The following is a 25,554-nucleotide window of genomic DNA, read 5'->3' on the forward strand; positions in this document are numbered from 1 at the left end:
TCAAATGTTGGAAAGGTTCAAATGTTGGAAGGAGGTATTATTATTGGTATTATGATACAATGATAACTGTATTAAATTATTATATTAAATATGATGAGATATAATAATATGAAAGAAAAACAATGACAGGCTATTTGGGCTTAAACTTCTGTAGCTTTAACGACTTTAAAAAGCTTCTTGAAAAGAGAGATTTATATACTGATCCCTATTTATAAAACAGATGATAAAAAATTATTTAAATGGTTCCTGTGATCTACCTTGAGCTCCTCAAAGGAGGGTACTCTGGGATATATTGTAGAGTTGGGGCTCAAAGAGCCACTGTAGCTTATGCCATTGACTGGCAGCACAATGTAGTGGAAAGTGCAGTGGATTTAGAATTAGGGAATCTAAGTATATATCATGCTGTGCTACTTTGTGCCTCATTTTCCTCATCTGTAAAATAAGAGTTGGACTAGAACATTTCAAAGGCCCCTTTCAGCTTTATCTATGTCTAAAGAAGGTAAAATTGTATTTTTACTTTACATTCAATACCATTTTTTCTGAAGTGTCTTATATAGTCTTTAACCTTCATTTAATTGCTGCAATTAAGTTTTTATTCAAAAAGAATAGTTTTGATAGGCCCCATTGTGCTGGTAAGAAATAAGTAAACAATCATAGTTAGGGAAGACAGTGAAAAAGGCCGCTTGTTGTTCAACAGGCAGGATTCTAGGAAGCCATTTTGAAAAATCGAATTTTTACTTCAAAACTTGCAAGTAAGAACCAATAGATTTTTTTTTCAAATAAAGAAACTTTACAATAATGACTGTAATTGATTAGAGCCATTAACCATATTCTCTGTGATTTAAGAGATTAAGTTATACGTTAATTTTCAAAACTACCAAGAAGTTTAAAACAAAAGTAACCAGACATGAGTCAGACTAGAGATTTTAATTCAATTCAATTAAATAAACATATATTAAGTATCCAGTATTATTAGCATTTAGTAAGTAAAATGATACATATTAGGAATAGAAACCACAACAAAACAGTCCCTGGCCTCAAGAACCTTAATTTCAGTTGTGCTTTTATTTTTCTTGAGCACCGTTCTAATTTCTCCAGCCAGTCACCTGAGGAGGTCTAGTCTTAAGCTTATGTATTGAGTTTGATATAAGTGAAAAACAAATCTCAGGAGTCTAGAAGATTTCTATCCGAGATACCAAATATCCAGCTCAAGTAAATATACAACCCGTCAGTATAGGAGATCCAAAAAAGACTTCCCTTAGAATCAGAAAGCTTGAGTTTGAGTCCTGACTGCAATTTACTAGCTGAGTTCAAGTGGCTAAAGTATTTTCTTTGAGCTTTTATAAGAAAAATGACTAATAAACATCAATTCTGTCTGCTTCACAGGGTTGTAGTATGGCATCTGAAGTGCTTGTTATATAATGATAATTATCATTACACTAATTGTTAATAATAATGCTTATGGTTATTATTTAAACCATTGTGATTATTATCTGCAAATTTTCTACTTGAATTCTGAATATCCTGAAATATTAAAAAAACTTCAGGCTGTTTAGACAGCAGAAACTCCCAAACAGAATATTTTTGCCTCAGATATTATGTATTTATGTTATTTTTAGAATAACAAATTAGCATGGTTCCTACCCTTGTCTATTTTCCCAATTGTCAGAAGTATATCTATGTGAGAAACCAGACACTGCCCAAAGTGCATATACACTTCAGCCTTGGTTTACACTTTAACAGGGTATTAACAAAAACTGATGCAAAAACACACTCACACGGTCATGTGCTTAGCACTTTTAAGACTATGCCATCATAACTTGTGCTGGAGGCATACTGAATTTTCATGTCAAATCCCTTAAAACTAAAGTAAAGCCAAGCATCTTAAAACAAAGCAATTTAGGTTTCAGAAAGTAAGGAACCCTGTATCCTGTCTCCTTGGCACTGGTGGGAGATAGTCCTACATTATGTGTGCCCTATGAAGCTTTCCATTACTCATATTACAACTTCTGGTAGCCTAAATACCAGTCAAGAAGGATCTAAATGATCCACCTTCAAGTAGCTAACCATGTGCTGTGACCTTTCCTGCAAAAGCCAGTAGGAAGAATACTTGACACTAAAAGATTACCAATACTGGCAGAATCTCACAAGCAGAAATACACTAACATACAGTTGCAAGGATGGTTTAGTAAAAAAGCTAACATTCTTCCCTTACTCCTCACAAAAGAGAACAATCAACTTCCCAGAGAAAGGACAAGAATACAAGTTGGCCTTGGAATTCAGGAAAGGGGGGACTGAACCATTTTTGTCTGATGGCTACATGCCTAGAGTTCAGTTTTATCAGTCTGGAACAATAATCAACTTCTTATCAAAAGACTGAGTGATGGAAACCCTACCAATTGCTTCAAAAACTGACAAGATTTCTATTACACTGAACAATCTCAGAAGATATTTAACCTAATTTTAATATAAAATCCTGTCAGTTCTATGCAGCTGAATAGGAAAAGTCACATACATAAAGGATATGCAACTGTAGTAGATTTTTTTCTTTCTCCAAGCTAAATCTGAAATAAAAGACTCAAAAAACCTTGAAGATCCAATGCTAGATTAATGCAAATATCTGCCTGTTTGCAAGGGTACTTTTTGATTAAACTGGCATACATCAAGTACAATTAGAAAGGTTATTTATAACTAAGAAATACATAATTCTGCATCTTAATGAGGATGACAATTACAGCTGACAGTTGCTAATTAACACTACTTCTTTTTTTTTTGCTAAGAGTCAGATATTCCCAGTGTGATGTTCATTGTTTTTAATGGACACATTAACTCTGGGCAGGCACGAAAGGGTTAATTAATAATAACAGCTTGTGTCTTGGATCAGACCTCTCCCCCAGCTCTAGAGAAAACCAAAGTCCCTCTTCCAACTTCATCTTTTATAGCTTTGGGTTAGAACTGCAGTCCCAGGTGCCCTGTGGTGCTCTGAGGTACACAGACTACAAGATTAAATGGAATCATATCACCCAAAAATGAGTGAACTTTGACTCTACCTCACAGGGTGGACATCATACAAGAAAACTGATTTCTTAAACTTTTTATCAAGAGCCAGATCTCACGGCTCTAATCTCAACCATCCACCTGGTGTTCAGAGTGACAGAGAAAAAAGACCTCTCTCTCCCAGTCCTTTCTCCAGATGAAATGGAATGTTGCCTGTCCCAGTCAAGTGGAAATAAATGTCTTCACACAGTTCAGCTATTCCACCCTCCTGTGTAGAGTCGACTACTGTGCTTACTGTCTGGGACAACTTAGAAGTGTCTGATCAATGCTGGAGGCCAAGAAGTGAAATGGTGGGAATGGACCATTGCAGCTCTCATCCAGGAACACCATAATACACTACTTACTGGTGCTGTAAATTTCACATTTATTTTGTAAGCATGAGATAGATGGGATATTTCTACATACAAAGGTGTCCAACTAAAATCAAGATAAGTGATATTAATGTCCTATGGTCAGTATTATTGAACCTCGAAAGCAATAAACTTTATGAGTCGATAAATATTACATTTGCAACATAGTTAACATTCCTCTACTGTCTCTGGCACTTATTACACATTGTAACCGCAAGTCTACAATACATTATTCATATTTGGGGTGTCACCAAGTGATGGATTGCTGTAAGAGAGGCTGTCCTTTAAATAAATCAACAAATAAAAATGCAAATGTTAACATTTTCAGCCACAACTTTTTCCATCTTGAATGGGGAATGAAAATTTCACATTATATCGACAGCCAGCAGAGAGAACAATTAACAACCTACACAGTGAATAAGAGAGATTAATTTGCCAACGTCTGGTTTTATCACCTGCATATGGAACTATATTGGACTTTTCTGGCCCTTAGCTCTCTTCAGGGAAAAAAGGAAAACTTGTCTCCTATCAGCTTCCTCTCCACCCCTACTCTTTTTTCCTCCCTAGTCTTAAAAATGCTTAGAATTTAGGTGTGGATGGGGGAAATGTCTATATTTTCCCTCTCCTTTGCACCTTAAGATGTTTTTCGGGATGAAAAATAAAAAAACTTTTCTCTTCCCCTACCCACCCCATTAAGAGTTTGTGAGTAACTTAAAAGTTCACTATAAAAATCATGTACTTTGCATTCTCCATGCTTGGAAATGAAAATAACTAAAACACATCTGATACTGAGATTTGGAAAGCATCTACTTGCGTTTTTTCAGTAACTGATTTTCATAGCTCTGGATCTTTTTTTCAAGTCTGCATTTTGTATAATGGATCCATAACATGCCAATGTGCACTTCTAAGGAGAAAATCTGGTATGCTATACATTAGCAAATACTTATTTAATACTTAGTGAAATACTCATTTCTTAAGAATATTCTGAGTTTTTATATTTGATATGAACTGTTGAGGACTAACAGATAAAGAAACCTGCTTTTTAAGTCCCATAATAAATACAAGTTTATAAACAATTTTAACAAAGATTTATAAAACTCTGCAGGGTTGATATGGTGTATGTACTGGGGGTATTCTGCAAAATCTAAATGACAGGAACATTTTAATCTTTTTCATGCCAGAAAGGTAACCATCAAAAATATATTAGTGTTAAAGGTTGGATTTACGTCTGCAATAGCAAGAAAATTTGGTGTAAAGATTGAAAATCCAGATTCTTTTTTTTTTCCTTCCAACTGAGCTTAATCTCTTAAGAAAAGATGGAATGAATTCTCCTGAACCTCAAATTGTTAGAGTGTGGGATATTCTAAATCAGGCACCCTATAATATTTTAGACCAACAGGTGAATTTAGTTCAAAAGTCAGGAACATGCATCTACTGATGAAACAGAGTAGTAGCACTATAACAAGAAAGGTTACTAATATATGAGCATGGTCAGTTATGAAAGCTTTAACCTCTGGTCCTTTCTTTCTGGGGTCTAACATTCCTCTAAGCCCTTTGTGGGCCTAAAGGTGGTTTAAGATGTCACTGTTCCCCAAACCAATGAAACAGATTCAAAATATTTCTTTAAAACCATCAGATTTGTAATCAGTAAGCAGTATGTGTTCATTTTGTAAGGTTAAAAGATTGTAACCAGTTTGGGTTTGTTTGGGTTTTTTTTAGAATTTAAAAAATGCTTATAATCCAGCCACCCTTGTGGAAAGACAAGGAGTATAAATGCTCAAAACCACAAACATCCTCAAGTAAACACAAACTAAGCCCCTTTGTGGTTAATATTTATCTCAGCATTAAACAGACAGTGAGAGATAGTATCTGAAGAGATGTTACTTTATATAACAAGTTTCTGTTTTAAGAAACCTGGTTAATTAAGTGATTAACCCCTCAAAGATCTTTGGTATCAACTAACATGCTGACAATCCCTTAACTGCTGTACAAAAGCTGCTATAATTCTCAATATCGATTAATTTAGTTAGTTAAACTTGCAGTCTAAGCTTATAAGCATTCAATGATAAATTGGGAAGGACCTGCTGCCCAAGCAGGTTTTCTGATGAAGGATAGGATCAGCTTTAGGTATCTAAAGAAAGCTTTGTCCATTTACCATTGTCAATTAAAGAAGCCCATGAGTAAGGAAAAGCATACCAAGGCTACTTAACCTGGTCAAATTCACATGTGTTTCAATAAGAGCCTCTTATTGGGAAAGATGTTTTTAGATGTATTATGAGATGGTAGAAATTTCTATTCCTCATACAATCTATAAACTTCTGAAATGCTGTTGCAAGCCAATCACTTCTATTTTTACAGATTCTCTTTCAATAATATAATTTGTGTCACTGTTTATATATAACCGTCGAGGAGCCTCCTGTGGAAGAATTTCAGCCTCCACAGTAGTATCTGCAGATGTGGCTATTTTAAATGAAACTAATGTTGCTCTTTTAATGGAGAATTTGGTTTTTAAATGTTCTTTTGTTGTTGCAATGTATAATTGTGGATATCAGGGCATTAAGTAGGAAATAATCTCCTCAAAAGATGAATTTCACTTCTACAGGGGAATATATCAAAACCTATCCTAATTATCAGTGCCCTTACTGATTATATACAACACATTTCCACATAAGACAGAAAAAAATTTGCCAGCTTCCCAGGGGAACAAGAGAGACCACCTAAATGTTCAGTTAGTTCATGATATGCACTGATAGGGAGAGGACAATGAGGATGAAAACTGATTATACTTTCCCACCTTTCATACTTTGTCAAAGACTCTTTTCCCTTTGATTCACCCCCAGCAATTGAGCCAATCATCCTTTGGGTCCAGAACCAATTCGACTTCTATTGCCAGAAGTCGTCATGTAGACAAGAGATATGGTTTTTATTGATTTAAAATTTTCATTAACATGTACACACACTCACACATACACACACACTCAGCCTTGGGAGCTATAATCCCAAAATGAGACAAAGTTATTGTGAACATTATAAAAATGAAAACAAACCTTACTTCCCTTTACTAGAGTAAAAGTGATACTTCTATTATGGGGAAGCCTCTGGAGCAGGCACACAGTATAATCAAAGCTGCTGACTTAATGTGATTTTGCTTCTTGTCAGTAAATATAAAATAACATCTGTGTGATACATTTTAGGGAAATTCCATTTGATAAAACTTGGGAAAAATGCAAAGTGATTAAAACCTTCCAGTGGACTTAAGGCCTAACAAGGGTTAGCACTAACTCTTTCAATTATTTACATGTCTATTAAACATAGCAAGACTTTAAGCATAAAATACATTCATTTGAAAATCTAAATAAAAATCAAATGTTCTAACTTGGCATATTTCTACTTTTCTTCTTCTAATAAGCAATTTAAAGCTTACTATAAATGTCAAAAGATAGGGCAGTTCAGAGATTATATCATCCATCTCACATTAGAGCATAGCACCGAAGGAACTCTGCTGCTTTCCCCAAATTGGAGAGATGTAATGGATGCATCTGTGGAATGTTAAACCAAAGCTTCCCTCCCCAGCAGCTTACCTGGCAGTGTCATGTTGGAATGGTGACGTGGCTGTGGTTATAAAATCCTTTTGGTTGACTGACATTATAGGAGATGTAGTTGCATCTTTTCTAGCTCCTGACATTTCCCCTGTACAAAGGAACAAAAGTAATCATTCCAGCACTTAATCTAGGAAAGCTATGGACAGCACATGTGGTATGGTATGGTATATGATTGAAGAAATCCCTAGACTCCCAGAGGTAGGAGCTGATACAATTATAAGTAGGAACTTCAGCAAGTTGCTTCAGTTTGTTAGATAGTACTGCAGATAATCAGGCCCTGCCTTTGTTTGAAAAACGTAAGTTTGTGCAGTAGTACACCTAATATTTGCAAAGCATTTAGCACAGTGTGGCACAGAGTAGGTATTTAATAAATGTTTATTCACATCCTCTTCCCAAAAGGGGATTATTACTATTATTACTATTACTGAGATTTTCATAGCTGATGGCCTGTCATATTTTTGCTGATTTGAATCTATTGTAAATCTACTCATATAGTTTATTTATTTTGATTTCTAATTTTTTAATTTAATTATCACAAGAAAACACCTTTGCTTAACTCCAGAAAACACTATAAGAATTAGTTGTTAGTAAACAAAAGTCCAAAATTTTATACTTCCAAGTAAAGGAAAAAAAATGAGAGAAATGTGTCACCAAATTGGTCCTGATTTTTGGGTGTTCCCGGCTCTTCCAGCATTTAAATGGAATATTTTCAGGTTTTTGGTCCCCACTATGGGAGGAATTAACCCAGCAATTAGTTCCTGATAATCCTGTGATTTTGAGAATGGCCATGGTTTCCTGGATTCAAATTCCTAAGCACTAATAAAATTTCTTGAGGTCCTTGTAGCTTGTGCTCTTTCCTCTAATAAATTGTATCCATTTGACAGAAATGGTTTTTTGACTCTGTTGATGCCTACTTCTATTTTCCTTGTTGTAAAGTACTATGGGTTGAAAAATGGCATGACAGGGGAAAGACTGTCTGTCACCTTCAAGATAATAAGATATACCTGGACTCTTTTCCTAGATGACCTCAGTCTGGCCTCCTCACTGGTACCAAGAAAACTGATACCGAAAGCGGTGAAAAGACTTGCCCAGAGTAAATAAAACCTGACCCAGGATTCAAATACATATCTTGAATCCAAATCTAACAACTTTTCTTTTGCACTCTGACAATAGGTTTCTGTTTTGTCACGAGATAAAAGTTCTTCTGTTTACCACTTAGAATCTTTCACACTCTGGCTCTGGCCTATGTTTTCAGGTTGATTACACATTGTTCTTCCCCTGCCTCAAGCATCTCACCCCTTCTAACTCCCTCCCTGCCAACTCTGATACACAGTCTAAATTCTGTTTCCCTTACACAACATCCCATCTTCATCTTTTGGAAGGTAAACTCTCTCAACTTTGCATCTGTTGCTGTAACTGGCTTCAACTCTGCGGAACAAGATTCCCCTCCAAGGATAAACTCATCACTTCTAATCTTATCACCAGGCTGCCAACTCATGCCTTGGTTGAGACCACTTCCCTTAGCCTCCTCTCTCCTCTGATTGGAGAGCTGGAGGGCAGAGTGCCAACCTCCTCCCAGTGCCTTCCTGTACAGAGGGCAGAAGCAGCTCTGTCTGGTTATAATGCCATGGAACAAGATATACCCTGGTGCCCCTTCCCACTCCCCACTTGCCCTAGCTTTCTTAGCTTTTTTGTTTTGTGTCTTGTCTCCTCCCATTGTCTGTAAGCTCCTTGAGAGCTATCTTTCTTTTTATTGTGTCCCCAGCACTTAGCACAGTGCCTGGCACATGGTAGGTACTTAATAAATAAATGTTTACTGGATTCCAATTTGTTAGTCCTTCCCATTCATAAAAAATTACCATGTATTTATTTTGTATTTTACCTTTATCTATGTATATGTGGCATTCTCCCAGTAGAATATAAATTCCCTGAGGGCAAGGACTGCTTCATTTTTGTCTTTCTATCTCAAGTGCCTAGCATGATGTCTGGCCTATACTATCTGCCTAATAAAATGATTGTTCAATGAACGAATGAAAGTAGGATGAGAACCAGGACAGCATGGTGTTATGGAAACCAAGGGAGTTCAAGTCATTAGGTCCAGACATACTATGTATGAGGGTAATAGAGAATAATTAAATGTTATTGTGAATTACAATGATCTTTAAAAGACTATGGCAAATGGAAGAGATACCAAAGGACTAGACAAGAGGAAAAAGTCTCATTTCCAGAAAAAGGTAGTATCTGCTAGTTGCCCTACTACTGGGCTTGACTTTGATTCCTTAAAATATTCTAGAATATATTATCAAAAGGATGATTTATGAGTATTTAAAAGGGGAAGTAGTAATCCCTAAAAGCCAGGATGGTTTCAGGCCAGATCAAGTCAGACTAATGTTTTTTTGAACAGGCAATCATAATGAGAGAGATCAGGGGAACTCTAAGATACCTTGATTTCTTTGTGGACAAAAAAGTAGGGATTCGATCCAAATGATAGTGTAGTTGGATGGAATTGGAACTGGTTGTATGCCTGAAACCAAAGAGTGGTGATTAATGGGATCGATGCTGACTTGGAGAGGGATCTCTAGTGCAGCTCTTAGTTATCTGCCCTTTGCCTTATGCTGTTTAACATCTTTACCAATGAATAGGATGAAGGCATAGAGAGCATGGCTGTCAAATTTGCAGATGATTGCAAAGTTAGAAGGAATATATAAAATGTTGGATGACATAATATGAATCTTAAAAAGCTCATGGAAGGCTAGAATGATGGGCCAAATTTAATATGCAATTTAGTAGGGATAAACATAAATTTCTACACATTGATCAAGGGTTATAACTTCCAGTAGATAGAAGCAAGGTAGCATACTCTGCTATGTACAAATTTCTGACTCAGAGTCAAGAGAATGACTGAATTAATGAATCAATATGATAAAGTGTCTACTACTGGCAAGGCACCATGCTAAGTGCTGGGCATACAAAGAAAAAACAAGAATCCTTGATTAACAGGACTTCAAAGGAAGTTTAGAGTAAGGTTGTGAAGAGTTTTAAAAACCAGAGTGGAACTTATATTTTATCATATAGGTAGCCTTTCAGGGAACCACTGGAATTTAATGAGTAGAGGAATGACATGGTTAGACCTGTACTACTGGAAAATCACTTTGGCAGCTCTGTGGTAGATAGAAACTTGAGGCTAGACTAACAGGGAAGCCATTGTAGTAGTCTATGTAAGAGAGGTGATGAAGACCTGAGCTAGGGTGGTGACTGTATGAACAGTGAGAAGGAGATAAAAATGAGAGATGTTCTAGAGTAAGAAATGATAAGATCTGGTAATTAATTGAACATGTAGGGTGAGTAGCATCTGAGTTGGGCTTTGCACAAACTTCAACAAACAAAAACAGGAAAATATTCAAGGCATGGAAATAGGAACAAAAAGGTCAAGAACAGGGAATAAGGTTCAATTTGGCTGGAAGGTAGAATACTTGAAAGGGAACAGTATGAGATAAAGCTGGACATGTATATTGGAGTCAGCCTTTTGAGGGCCTGGAATGTCAGTCAGGAGTTTATATGGTATTTCATAGATAATGGGGAGTCATGGAAGGTCTTATTTGGGCATATGTGTAAGACCAGATAGGAAGCTACTAAAAGAGATAAGGGCCTAAACTAGGATGGACTGCAGTCTGAATGAAGAAGAGGGGCTTTACACATGAGACACGACACAGAAAGGACAGAATTTGGCATTTGCCTGGATATGTTTTACACATAACACTGAATCTTCTCTGAATTGGGTGGGGTGAGAGACAAGAAAGAGTCAAAGGTGACTACAAGGTTATGAGTATAAGAGACTGAGACTATGTGTTGCTATTAAATATACTTTGGTGAAGTGAAGACTTGGAGGTAAGATTAAGTTTAGTTGTAGAACTTCATTTTTGAGATTTCAGCAGGATATTCAGAAAGAAATATCCAGCAGGCATCTGGAAATACAGACTTATAGTTCTGAAAACATGTTAAAGGTAGAAATATCATTTTGGGAACACTGAATAAAGGTGAAAATTGAAATCACAGGGTGTACAAAGTCACCAAGGGAAAGGATTGTATAGGCAATCTGATAAAAAAATATAACACTATTTTACATTTATATAGCCCTATATAGTTATAAAGTTAATATACTCTATCTCATTTGAGCCTTATAAATGACCCTGTGAAACAAACAGTGCAATCAACAGATGGGGAATAGCTAAACAAATAGTAGTATATTAATATAATGGAATATTATTGTACCATAAGAAATGATGAAAGGGTTGATTTCAGAGAAGCTTGGGAAGACTTGTATGAACTGATACAGGTTTAAGTGAGCAGAACCAAGAAAAAAATTTATACCACCACAATACTATAAAGACAAAGAACTCTGAAAGATTTTAGAACTCTGATTAAACATAATTCCAGAAGAATGAAGAAGGGGAAAAAAGGATAGGCATTTATATAGCACTTACTATGTGTCAGACACCATGCTGAGATCTTCACAATAACCCTATGAGATAAGTGCTCTTATCATAGATTGTCCCCATTTTACAGTTGAGGAAATGGCTGCCTGTAGTCCCATAGTTGGTAATCTAAGGCCTGATTTGAACTCAGGTCTTCTTACTCAAGGCCCACTGCTCCATCCACAGTACCATCTAGTTGACTCTGCTGAGACTTTATCACCTAACCAGTGATCAAGCATGCTAACCACCTCCTGACTGACATGGCCAATGTGGAAGTTTGTTTTGATTCACTGTGAATATTTGTAATAAGATTTTCTATTTTTTCTTTTTCTATTGTGATTTTTTAAATAAAAAAACTGAAAAATTAAAAGTATTAATATTGTCATTATTTTCATTTTAGGAATGAGGAAACTCATGAGGTTAAATTACTTGCTCAAAATAAAATAGCTATATAATGGTGAAGCTCAGAACCAAAGTCTTCTGACTCCAAGTCCACCGCTCTTTTCACTATATTATGATGATTCTCTATCTATGTAAAAGCCTAGAAGAGAAAAAAGATGTGAGAAAGTTTGCATGGATGGAAGAAAGAGCTAGTCATAAATAATAAAGTAATAAAGTCCAAGGAAGAAGTTAAAATCATTTGCTAATAGTTATTAAAGTCTAAGGGTAAAGCCAAGATGACAGAGTAGTGTTGGGACTGGAAGCTCAATTCCGTGTGGACAGTCTCGGGCAGGTAAAAGTGGGACTTCTAAATCTTAGAGTCTTACGAGGCCCTCCATGAACAGCGGGGGTTCGAGAAGGTCAGACCGAGCTAGCTCGGCTAGCTCGGGTATTTCCGCCTCTCCCCCGGAGATACCTGATGGGTGGAGTCTCCCTGCCCTCGAGGTCGTACCAGATTGGAGCACACCTAGTTACCTAACAGCACGGTATTGAGATGCAAACTGTGTGGCTGAAGATTAAGTAGGATTGAGGAAGCCTAAAAGCGCGCTTAGCACGTGTGGAGCCAAAGAGAAAAGTAGGGCTCCGCTTCTTTTCTTTCCTCTCTCCCCTCCCCCTCTCTCCCCGCTTGTACTTCTACTTCCATTCCCTTAAGCTTAGCCTTCTTAGGAAATCTCCCCCTCTTCGTCCTAAGAAAGAAGACCCCCTGCACTTGTAACCGAAACCCTGTAATAAAGCTCAACCCCTGTTTGACTCTGGAACGTCCTTTCTCTCATACGTGCATCTGGCGTGGCCAGCCGAAGACCTGGACAGGTAAGAAAGACTCGGGTAGCCCAATACAGGCCTCTAGGCTTGGCAGTGTAGCATGAAGAAGTACATCATGAACTCTAACCCATATCTCTTCAAAACAAATCTAGAAACTGCACCAAACTGAGTCTTGATCAGGAAATGTAAGAAAAATATCACACTGAACCATTTTTCCAGTGCAGGTTCATATAGGGAAGCAGACAGAGAGATCTACAGACAATAGGGATGGTCTAGACATTCTTCTAGCAAAGAATGGCTGCGTATAGCATTTCAAGCAGAAGAGGCTATGTACCAGGGCAAAGAGAAATTCAAAATCTGTCACAGAGAGGCCTAAACTGGCAGAGGAACAACTGCCAAATGACAGCTCTGCTGCTTACTACCCAGGTCACTCTCAACTAGCAGAGATTTCCAGTCAGCTGATGGTGGCTAAATCCAGGAGCAGTCCATTGAAACCTCAACAAAGGCAAACTTGCAGTCATGCTGTTCAAACCCAAATAGTTCAGAACTTGCCCAGCTTAGATCAAGAGGGCAGAAAAGTCATACTTTGCTCTGGATCATACCACTCCAGAAGCATGAAAACTTGCAGGGCTCCAGACTGAGCGGTTCCTGAGATTTTAGAGTGAGACAATACTCAATACTCTATGAAAGCAGCAGAAACACCAGCCCTGATGTTCCTACCCAGAACAAAGAACCTGACTTTATTATCAAGTCCAAAGTCAGGAAGTAGGTTGGTAGAATGAATAAACAAGAAAGAGTCTTACCATATAAACCTATTATGGTGTCAGGGATGCTCAAGTCAAAAATTTAGAAGACTAGAAAGACTAAAACACTGACAAACAAAACCTCAAAGGAAAACACAACTTTGGCAAAAGTTCAACTAGAATTCCTGGAATAGCCAAAGCAAGAGTTAAAAATGTTTTCATAAATGAAATGAAAGTCCTAGGAAAAAAACTGGAAAAGAAATATAAGCTATGGATGCAAGAACTGGAAAGGGAATGAATAGCTTGGCACAACACGTATAAAACCTTGTCTTAAGCTACAAACTCCCTGAAAATTAGAATGAACCACATACACAGAAGCAAAGGACTTCATGAGACAATAAGAAACGTTAAAACAAAGTAAAGGAAAATATAAAATAACTGACCTGGAAAACAGACTGAGCAGTGATCATTTCAAAATCACTTGACTATCAGAAAGTGATGGCCAAAAAAAAGAGCCTACACATCACATTACAAGGAATCGTAAAAGATGACTGCAAAGAACAGGGGAAGGGAAGGAAATTAATATTTATATAGCATCTACTATGTGCCACACATTGTGCTAAACACTTTTTGCAAATATCATCTTCTTTGATCCTGACAACAACCCTACAATGTATGTACTATATAATCTTCATTTTACAGTTCAGTAAATTAAGGCAACCAGAAGTTAACTGACTTGCCTAGGGTCACTTAGCTGGTAAAGGTCTGAAGATCTGAATTAAATTCTTCTTGACGCCAGACCCAAGGCTCTATCTGCTGTACTACAAGTTGCCTTTTCAGAGGGCAAAGTACAAATAGAAAGTACCTTTCTGATCATCTTCTGAAAGAACCTCCAAAATGAACTACCCCTAGGAACATTACAGAAAAATATAGAGCTTTCAGTCAAAGGAAACACACTCTTGAAGAAGGAAGGAAGGAAGGAAGGAAGGAAGGAAGGAAGGAAGGAAGGAAGGAAGGAAGGAAGGAAGGAAGGAAGGAAGGAAGGAAGGAAAGAAGGAAGGAAGGAAGGAAGGAAAGAAGGAAGGAAGGAAGGAAGGAAAGAAGGAAGGAAAGAAAGAAAAGAAAGAAAGAAGGAAAGAAAGAGGAAGGAAGAAAGAAAGAAAGAAAAAGGAAGAAAGAAAGGAAGGAAAAGAAAGAAAGAAAGAGAAAGGAAGAAAGAAAGAAAGAAAAAGGAAGAAAGAAAGAAAGGAAGGAAGAGAAAGGAAGAAAGAAAGAAAGAGAAAGGAAGGAAGAAAGAAAGAAAGAAGGAGAAAGGAAGAAAGAAAGAAAGACAAAGTTCAAGCAATGAGGAGTTATAGTCAGGATCTCACATATGATTTAGATGTCATTATAAAGAAGAGAAGAAATTGGAATATAAATGATATTCTAGAAGGCAAAGGATATATATAGGCTTACAACTAAGAATAATTTTTCCATAAAAACTAAATATGATCTTATAGGGAGGAAAACATAATGAATGGAGACTTAATGAAACTGACAACTTTGACAAACATTCCTCTTGAAAAGGCCACAGTTGCACAGAAATTCTGAGATGCAAACACGGGAGTCAAGAGAAAAATAAAAAACTAAACAGAAGAGAACTATATCTTAAAAGACTAAAAAAAAAAAAAACAAAAGGATAAGCTATTTATATTCTAATACATGTGTCCCCTCAGAATCTTTTTATCATTAGGGATCACAGGTTTGGGGGGTGGGTGGAGTTTAATTAGACAAAAGGTCTGGTGGTGGTTCTGTTATGTTTTAATGATCTTACAAAGAAGAAAGGAAAGAGAAGAGAAATTTATTAGGGGAGGGAAGGGAAAGGAAGTATGGGGAACATGATCTCATATAATTGGGGTATACAAGTAGAAGTGTATATAAAGGAGGAAGGCGACCCTTGAGCCTCACTCACATCTGAACTAGTCAAAGGATGGGGAAAATATATGTATAGAGTTGGATATAGAATACATTTCACTTAACAGGGAAACAGGAAGGGAAGGGAGAAGGTGGAATTACAAGAAGGGTAGATTAAGGGTAGGATTAGTCCTAAAGAAAAAAAAACCCTAAGGATGTAGAAAAATAATTAGAGTATCTTATTCTTTTCCTTTTCCCCAGTGGTAAGGAAATAGAAATTGAGGTGGTAACCTCAACTTGAGGGGAATGGCTAAACAAGTTATGGAATATTAGTGTGCTGTAAGAAATGACGAAGGGGTTAATTTCAGAGCAACCTGTGAAGATTTATATGATCTGACAGAGAGACGAGCAGAACCAGAAAATGATTTATACAGTAACAATTAAGTTGTAAAGACAAACAATTTTGAAAGACTTAAGAGAGAAGGGAAGAAAAAGGGAAAAATAATTTATCAAATGCTTACTGTGTGCTAAACATTCTGCTAAGGACTTTAAAATATTACCTCATTTGATCCTTACAACAATCCTAGAAAGGTGGTGCTGTTATTATCACTATTTTGCATATGAAGAAACTGAAGCAGACAAAGGTTAAGAGACTTGCTGAGGCCGGATTTAAATTCAGGTCTTCCTGATGTGCCCAGGACTCTATTCACTGTTCCGCTCAGTTGCCCAGAAACTGATTAACACAATAACCAACTAAGATTCCAAAAGAATCATACTGAAACATGCCAACTTCTGAATAGTGGTGATGGACTAAGATTGAGACTTATATTTTTAGACATGGCCAATGTGGGGATTTGTTTTACTTGATTATACATGTCTGCAAACTGAGGTGTCTCTTCTCTTGCTTTCTAAATGGGGGAGACGAGGAAAGAAGGCAGACTATTGCTGACTGAAAGAAAGAAATTGAAATTTTAAAAGTTTTTAAAGTCTATGCTTAGGAACTGTCACTTGCACTGAGTGAAATTTTAACTGATGATCTTACCACATTTCCCAGCACTTCTCTCCCCAAACTTTCCATATTACCATCTCAGAGTAGATGATAAGTAAAAAAACAAAAACAAAAAACAAACCTCTCTCTGTAGGGAAGGAGTAGGTAAGTCAATCTCTGGAAAAAAAGTATGTGTGGGTCCTTAAAGAAAAAAAATTCTAGGTTTTAAGTTGGGAGCTAGATGACATATAGAAACATAGCCAGTGGGGTTCATATACTATTTGAAGAAGTAGAGAAAATTTGAGGCAATGCTTACTTCATTTTTATTTGGTTTTATCTCACCATGCAGCTTATATAATAGGCAGGCATGTTCTGAAAACATGAGAAAAAGAAAGTAACTGCACAGTAAACTGACTGAGGGATTAGGATTAGAAATGGTAAGAGAAAACATTATAGACTAAAATTTTTATGGAGACTCTGCTTCCTGCTACCTCCTGCATGGCTTAAACTCTCACTGCCCCTAGAGACATTTTTTGCCCTCAGCATTTATGAAAAATTTTTCACAAAGGAGATGGATATGGGTCGTCAGGCTAACAGAGTTGGACTGCCTGAACTAGTGACGTCAGTTAGTTTCCTAAGAATAGACAGTATTTGAGTCTTCAATCTGAATATACTGGAGATGAAGGGCAGGAAGGATAAATGTGCCATCTATCACAAAACCTGGCATATACTTACAATATGAATAATAAGGAAGAAGACTGACATGTTCTGCAACAAAAGGTGAATACTAAGAATAAAAAAGGAATATTAACATATCTATGAATGGTGGTTGGGAAGTAAGCAAGAGGAGCTAGAAATGATGCTAATTGATGGAGACCATGACCCATTGGACACAACAGAAACCTGGTAGGCTCATCCTTATAAACAAAATTTTAATGACAATAGAGGTTAATGACCCAGAAAAATATGGGAAATGTTGAATCAAGGAAAAGATAGAGATGGCAAAGGTAGTTTGCAATCTAATAATGGATGTGAGGGAGCTAAGAGGTTCTGTGTGTGGGTCAATGGATGAGGAGAATGGAAGTTCCAAATATGGGTGATTTTCACCCCCAAATACATGCACAGACAGTTGAATACTTTCAACTTCCTTTCTGTTTGACAGAGTCAGTTTTCATTCTCTCATATCCAGGTGAGAGAATGAAACTATCAGTCCCAGTCCCAAAGCTCAACTTCAGAAAATATTATTTGCCACCCTCCCCCCAAAAAATTCTCAAATGAGTAACAGATAGCTTTTTTATCCCAAACTAGATCTAGATGGATAGGAAATAGGAAACATGGGCCAAAGGGAACTGGTTTCAACAAGGAATATGACTGAGAAAAGTCCTCAAGCAATCAAGGCAAAGGACATTGTATCTGTTAGTGTCATGATAGTTGTGTGACACTAGAGCTAACAAGAGATTTTAAATATTATCAAATTGGTTGAAAGAAAACTTTCCAAGCCAGAAAGCAAAGAATCTTCTAAATGGAGGAGAAATTTTGCCTTACAATCTTACAACCAACCTTACAAATGACTGAGAACAATTAGGGAGACTTTGTATTAGTTACCAAGAGCTACTTGAAAAATTTTAGGGAATAAAGAACCAAATAAGCCTGGTGCCATGGTATACTAAAATCTATTACAATGGAAGGTGGTGTTTTTATCCCCTTCTAAAAGATTGTAAGAAGAAATGTTATAATTTTCCTTCATTATTGAGGACAAGCTTCTGTTTATTTTCTCCTTGAAACCAGTAGTCATCAGCATTTATAATCATCAACTCACATTTGTACAGCATTTGAGAGTTTAGAGGTACCTTACATACAATATTTCATTTTACCCTTTTAATTACCTTGTGTGAGGTAGATAAGAATGGTGTTATAATTATATAACAGATAAAGAAACTGAGGTTCAGGGAGATGGAGTGATTTACACAAAGTCATGTTGTAATTCTGGTTGCAAGGTGGTTGGTACATATTAACAAGGCATTATTAAATATGACCAGAACACTAGAGAAGAAAACAGTAATGTAAGAAGAGGGTAGTATAATTGAATTAATTTTCCAAAGGAATGCTTTTTAGGACAGAAAATAATTACCTCAGAGGAAACTCAAAGAATCCAAAATGGACAATACTGAGTTAGGCAAGTGACATAGGTTAACAATGAGGCAGAAAATAGCTGGAGTTATGCTGATGGAGACCAAATCTAATTTTTACGAATAAAGGGAAAGAGAGGTCCGTTAATAAAATGGGGAGGGGAAAGGGCTGTGCCAATTGATAGAACGTTCCCAGAAGCTGAGATGAAAGTTAGCCTTTGTTAGAGGAAAAAAAAAAAGCCAGTAATTATTGACAACTAAAAGCAAGGAAGAACATGTTAAAATAACACACCTGCTGATAAAAAGTCCATAAAGGAATACTTCATAATTAAGGAATTTGTTTATTTAGGCAGTCAGGGAATAGGTTTCTTAAGACTTTAAGGAAATTTGGTACAGGAAGAGGCCTTTCTTCAATAGTGATCAATTCTTACTTTGATAGGCATATAAACAAAATAAGAGGAAGGAAACTTACCTGACCATAACAGGACCTGACAGTAAAAATGAGAAATTCTAGGTTTCTTGGTACTTGCCCATATGGAAGGAAGTGAAAAGTCACAAAGATAAAGGTGAAACTGAGAGAAGTGGTTTACAGAAGGCATTAAAGGAAGAATCTGATTGTTAGATATCTGAAGTCTGTCAAGAAAAAGACTTAAGGAATGGGTAAGAGAAGCCACATTTTAGGAAAGACACCGACAAACTGGAAAGTCCTGAGGAGGGAAATCAGGACAATGAGGGGATTGGAGAAGATGACATGACATTGGTTCAAGGAACTAGGTCTGTTAAATCTGGAGAAAAGAAAACTAAGGGGAGGATGTGTTAGTCTTCTTCATATATCTGAAGAGTTGTTATGTGGAAGTAGGATTAGATTTACCTGCACATATAGGAGCATCTAGTGGAAACAGAGTAGCAGCTCAGTGTAAGGGGAAAAAATTTTTCTAATAATTAGTCCAATAAGATGGCCTTAGAAGGCATAGCTTCCTTATTACTAGAGTTCTTTAGGTGGAAACTGATCGAGACTTGAAGAACACAATTAATGTAGGCACTGAAATAAAAAACATCTTAATAAAATCTGTATAGAAGGCTATTATTAGTTTGTATAAATTTCATCCAAGGCAAGAAATGGAAATCCTCATTCAATAGTCAACTTATTGCTTATATGAAAGGCTAAGCCCTTTAATAGGTACAAAAGAGAATTTAGGGTTAGCACAGAAGATATGGGACCTATGATACCTACAATTGGGTAATTTATTAGAGAAAAGACACAAAGTCGTATGACTAAAGTTATCAAAAGCAACAACAAACCCCGCTAGAATTTATGCCTGTGTTAACGCTACTCTTCTCAATGATTTGTTCATGTAACTAATGGCTAATAGTTGGCCAACTAACTGGCAAGTCTTAGAATTGGCTAAAACAAAGTAATAAACCATGCCACTATTTCTGTTTTGTTATGAAGACATCATGATTGTTTCAGAACAAAAATGTCAACCACTTTGTTGATAGTATAAAATACTCAAACAAGAATTGTCAGATCATCAGTTAAATAAACAAATCATTAAGTTGAAAACCTAATTGTCAACTCAGACATAACTTAGTAATTTGCTAGTCATGAGACTGGTCACAGTTACCTTCAATAAATATATATTTAACCACAAAGGATAGGCCTATAAGAAAAAGAAGATGCTACTATATAACTTTACAGATTTGATGTTTACATGAATTATCACAGTTATCCAGTGAGATGGAAGGGAGGGAGGCAGGCTGGAGTAATTCAGTTGGAGGGTTAGTCTGAGATGAATAATAATTCACATTTGTATAATATTTGATAGTTTAGAAGCAACTTCCACATAATATTTCATTTTAGCCTTATGAAATAGGCTTGTGAGGTAGAAAAGAATTGTGATCATTATGTTAAAGATGAAGAAACCAAAGCTCAGAGAGATGAAGTGATTTACAAAAGATGTATGTAATTGTAGAGCAGAGTTGTCCAACTCACTGCCTGCCCTGAGGGAAACAGATTAATATGTAACTGAGAAATGTGTAATAAAATAAATAAGAATATAGTACAACATAGATAACGTTGATTTGGGATTTATTAAGTTAATATGTTGGCAAGGATCTAATTCTATTTGAGTTTGAGACCACCAGTGTAGGGCAATTGGGTCCTTTGATTCTAAATCCAATGCTCTTTCTTCCCCACTACTTCTTTAGCAGTGTCTGCAATAGAAGATGAGAGCAGGGTAAAAATGGAGGTGGAAAGAAGATATTCCAAGTAGTTGTTGAACAAATTAAACTATTTTTGACTAAGATACATGGAAAATAATATTTGCAAGAACAAAAGGAGACTGCATAGAACAGCATTCTAAAAAGGTAGGTACTTAGTCAAAAATTTTGGATGATGATAATGGTTCTAAAAATAAGGTATCAGTCATAAGCAGCCTTGGTTCTAACTTTCTGTAACTAGCAATAGAATAGCTAAATATGCTATAAGGTCATAATATCAGTCAGTCTTTATAGACTTTCTTTCTTTATGTGTGGTTATATGTGCTTTTCTTTTCCTCATGATTATAGAAGAGTGGTAAAAAAGTTGAAATCGTATGATCATTTCCCATACAGGGCAGCTAACTTTCCTTTGTTCCTTGACTACAGACTACACTCTTGATATGGATAGTCATTTTGTAAGTGTGTGCCATTAGGAAATATACCTCAATGCATATGCTCTACTGATGGTGGATCAACAGTGCCACCTTTGTCTAAGAAAGACAGCATTATAGTTAAAATGCATTTGCACATCTGTATATAATAACTGGTATCTAGAAATATAGAGATAAAGATAGTAAATCAAAAGATAAAACTTGGGGAAGAGAAGCTGTCAGGATAACAGTAGAGAACCTGGCCAGCAGTACCTTAATTTGGTTTCCAGGTCTAACAGCTCAGGCTGTCGGGAGAGAGAATGGCTTTTGCAGTCTGGTGACTCTTAACTAGACAGGTTGTTAGATTTTAGTGCATATTGACATAAGTGCTGGTAACACCAATAAAAACAATTTACTGCCACAGAGATATAGAAGTTGAGGATGACTTACTTTACTTGGAGGTCTGGTAGCTAGTGCTAAACAAGTTCAGCCAGAGGACACGCTAAAGCCAATTAAAACTGAAAGAAGGAAAATGAAGAAATTGCAACCAAGAATAATAGAAAGAACTAAAAAAGCTATTGCCTTTCTCCCCTCTTTTTCCTTTTCCTTGACAGGGAGTATTGCCTAGGCAGCAGAGAGGATACATGCACTAGTCATGAACCCCACCATCAATATAACGGTACCTCCTTTTCTCTTTAAAATGAAAGGTTGGACTGGATAGAACTCTGGGGTCCTTTCAAACTCTAAATCTGTGATTCGGAGAACCTTGCCAAATGACTTGATGAAAGTCTGCCACTTAGGCAACGTCTAGTAGCATAAAAATGACAGAACATGGTGTGTGTGTGGGAAGGAACCTACTTCCTGGTCAACCAACTACTATAAAAATAGATGATGTAAGACCCCACACTTAATAATTATCATTAAATTCTGATGACTGACTGACGGATGGTCTTCAAGGAGAAAATATGCAGAAACTTGTCCTCAGTAATGAAAGACAATTACAGAGTTTCACTGCACAGATCTTTCAGGGAAGGATAACAACAGCAAAGAAACAGCAGCAGCAGCAGCTGGCATTGATATAGTGCTTGAAGGTTTTCAAAGCACTTTACAGATGTTATCTCATTTTATCCTCATAATAACTTTAAGAGGTAGGTGCTGTTATTATCCTACTTTTACAGATGGCAAAAATGAGCCAGACAGAGATAAAGTGATTTGTCCAAGGTCACACAGTTAATAAGTGTCTGAGGCAGGATTTGAACTCAGATATTCCTGAGTCTCAATCCAGTTCTCTATTCACTGTGCCATGTAGCTGGCTTCCAGCTAGGTAGAATAAATATTTTTTGTCCAGTATAATTCAGATCCCCCTTTTTAAGCAGGAAAATTGCAGAATGAAGAATTTTATAGTTGGAAGAGATTTCAGATGCAAACTAGTCCAATTCATAATAAAACAGGAATTTCTTCTACAACATCCCCAGAAAGTATTCACAGAGCTTTTGACTGTTGACTTCCACTGATGGGTCCCATATTGTTATATAAATAAGTATAGTTCTTTCTCTCCCTCTCTCTCCCTCTCCTCCCTCCCCCACCTTTCTCTTTCCCTCTCTCTCTGTAGTTTTACTAACACATTAAGCATACTGTTATACTCATAAAACAATCACCCTAGGTCAGTGCTTCACCACTTCCCATCTTGACCACTATAGAAGACTATTCTTTCTGGTCTTTGCTGCTTTCAGTTTTCCCTTCTCTAATCCATTCTCCATTATCTTTATTATCTTTATAAATTATAAGACTGATCATTTCATCCCTCTGTTCAAGACTATTCAGTGGCTCCTTTCTGCCTCTAGGATAAAATACAAATTCCTTAGCTTGGCATTTAAACTTCTCATAACCTGGTCTAACCTGTTGTCAAGCCTTATTTCACATTATTCTTCTCCCTATGTACTTATTATTCCAGGCAAACTGGTCACATGATCTTTTCCAAACTCTAAATTCCAGCTCCCAGCTCTATCCCCTTGCCAGGAATTCACTCTCAACTTCTCAGATCCTTAGCTTCCTTCAAGTTTAGATTATATGACACCTCCCGAGAAGACCCTCTAGGTCTCCCTATGTATTAGTTATCTTTTCCTCCTCAAATTACCTATTATTTACTTATTTCTTTAAATGCTATGTTACTTGGTAGAATGTAAACTCCTTGAGAGCAGAACCTGTCATTTTTGTCTTTGTATCTCCACTGTGCAGCATAAAGCCTTCCAGATAGCAAGAAATTCATAATGTTTACTAAATTTCATTGGAAGGTTATATATTCCAATTTGTGACAGTTCAAAACATGAGGCCATTTTTACTTATGGTGAGGTATAATATCCCTCTCTGTAAATTTCAGCCAGTTTTGCTTTCTGTGGCCAAGTAAAATAAGTCAGCTACAGGTCAGGATTTTGATTCCTAGGAAAATTCTATACTGTACTATTGAAGGGATGGTTTGTTAGTATTTCCAAAGGAAACTAGCAACCACAGCAGCAAGTACAGGGCCTCAGCTGGGCATGGCAGTACATTCTGGTAAGTCCCTGCTACTGAGATGGCTGAGGCTGATGGACTTCTTGAACTTAGGAGTTCTGAGCTAATGTAGCAGCAAAGTTGAATGAATGTCTGTATAGTGAACTGATGTACGATGAATGGGTGGAAGGGCACCTAAGGAGGAACAAACTGGCCCAGGTGAGAAAGAAAGGAGATGATAACTTCCATTTCCATCAGTAGTGGGTACTGTACTTCACTTTCACCGTGGGCAAGACAGGGGAGACCAAGTAAAAAAAAAAAGTGTAGATTCATCAATGAGTCCATCAATCCACACCAATTTATTAACGATTAATTATATGCTCCACACTATGTTAGGTGCCAGGGATGTAAGTACACAGACTGAAACAATCCCTACACTAAAAGAGTTTACATTCTAATGTGGCAAACAACAAGTATACATAAAATATATATGCAGAATAAATATAAATTAGGTGAATAAAATATACAGAAAGCACTTAAATTCTAGGTAGTTTTGGAGGGAGTGCGCCAGTAGTTGGGTCTATCAGGAAGTGATCCATGCAAAAGTTCAGTATTAAAAAAGCAGAGTGACTCAGTGAGCTGGAGGAAAAGAGTGAATGCAATCCAGGCAGGTGAGATGGCCAATATGAGGGCAGAGAGCTGAAAGATGGGAATGTTCTGTGTGACAAACAGAGCAGGCCACTTGGGTTGGGTGGCAGACTGTGGGTAGGGGAGGCAGTATCCAATGAGATCAGAAAAACAGGTTGGGATCAAATTGTATAGGACTTTAAAGGCTAAACAAAGGAGGTTATATTTGATCCTACATGCAATAGGAAGTTACTGGAGTGTACTGAGCAGAGTAAGATCTAAGTCAAACAAAATTACTTTGGCAGCAGCATATAGGACACACAATAGACTGTAGTGGAAGGACACTTGAAACAAAGAGACCAATTAGAAGGCTCTTACAATAATCTAGTAGAGAGGTGATAAAGGCCTGAAATAAAGTGGTACCTGTAAAAGTAGAGCTAAGGGGTTATAAGTGAAAGATTTTGTGAAGGTAAAATGGCAAGGTTTAGCAAATGACTGGCTATGTGGGGTGAGTGAGAATGAGGAATCAAGGATAATGCCTTGGTTATAAATATGGAACAAAAGAAGAATGGTGGTGTCTTTGACAGAAATGGGAAAGTTTGATGGACGGGAAAAAATAATGAGTTCAGTTTTGGACTTGCTGAGTTTAACATATCTCTGTGACATCCAAGTTTGAGATATCTAATAGGCAACTGGTGATGTGAAACTGAACACATCCATCCATCCATCCATCCATCTATCTTGATGGGCAGCTAGGTGACATAATATGTAGATAGGAAGGTTCATCTTCCTGAGTTCAAATCTGACCTCAGACACTAGCTGTGTGACTTTGGGCAAATCACTTAACCTTGTTTGCCTTAGTTTCTTCATCTGTAAAATGAGCTGGGGAAAGAAATGGCAAATCACTCCAGTATCTTTGCTAAGAAAACCCCAAATGGAATAATGAAGAGTCAGACACGACTGACAAATGAATTGACAGAAACAAAATATCTACATCTATTATCTTTGATATTACACATGGATATACCTATATATGCATGTGTATATACACATGTATGCCTATATGTGTATATATGCACATTATATATATATGTCTAGATATATATATATATATATATATATATATAGGTAGAGGTAGAGAGACATATATATTTATACATAAACACATACATGTCTAATAATAATTCATTTTTATTTAAACCCATGGAAGCTGATGAATCTACCAAGAGCGAGTGCAGAGGTAAAGAGAAGACTGACTTGGACAGAACTTTAGGGAACACGTACACTCAGGAAGCATGTCATGTGTGACATGAAGACAGATAAGCAGCAGAGAGGTCGCAGGTGGACTAGAAGTAAGGAGTCTCATG

General features: G+C 36.8%; 1 protein-coding gene across 9 annotated transcripts in view; it reads right to left on the minus strand.

Annotated features, from left to right (window-relative positions):
* Positions 1-25,554, minus strand: part of KIAA1328 (KIAA1328 ortholog) — a 477,491-nt gene that overhangs the window by 39,903 nt on the left and 412,034 nt on the right. For 8 of the 9 annotated variants that reach the window (XM_072599342.1, XM_072599337.1, XM_072599338.1 and 5 more), the window contains one exon: positions 6,989-7,097. The exons of the other annotated variant lie outside the window; for it this stretch is intronic. In XM_072599342.1, the coding sequence (XP_072455443.1) occupies positions 6,989-7,097 (109 nt within the window). The remainder of the gene's footprint in view (positions 1-6,988; positions 7,098-25,554) is intronic. 9 annotated transcript variants of the gene reach the window in all.

The sequence above is a fragment of the Notamacropus eugenii genome, chromosome 4 (assembly GCF_028372415.1).
Source record: "Notamacropus eugenii isolate mMacEug1 chromosome 4, mMacEug1.pri_v2, whole genome shotgun sequence".
Lineage (NCBI taxonomy): Eukaryota > Metazoa > Chordata > Mammalia > Diprotodontia > Macropodidae > Notamacropus > Notamacropus eugenii.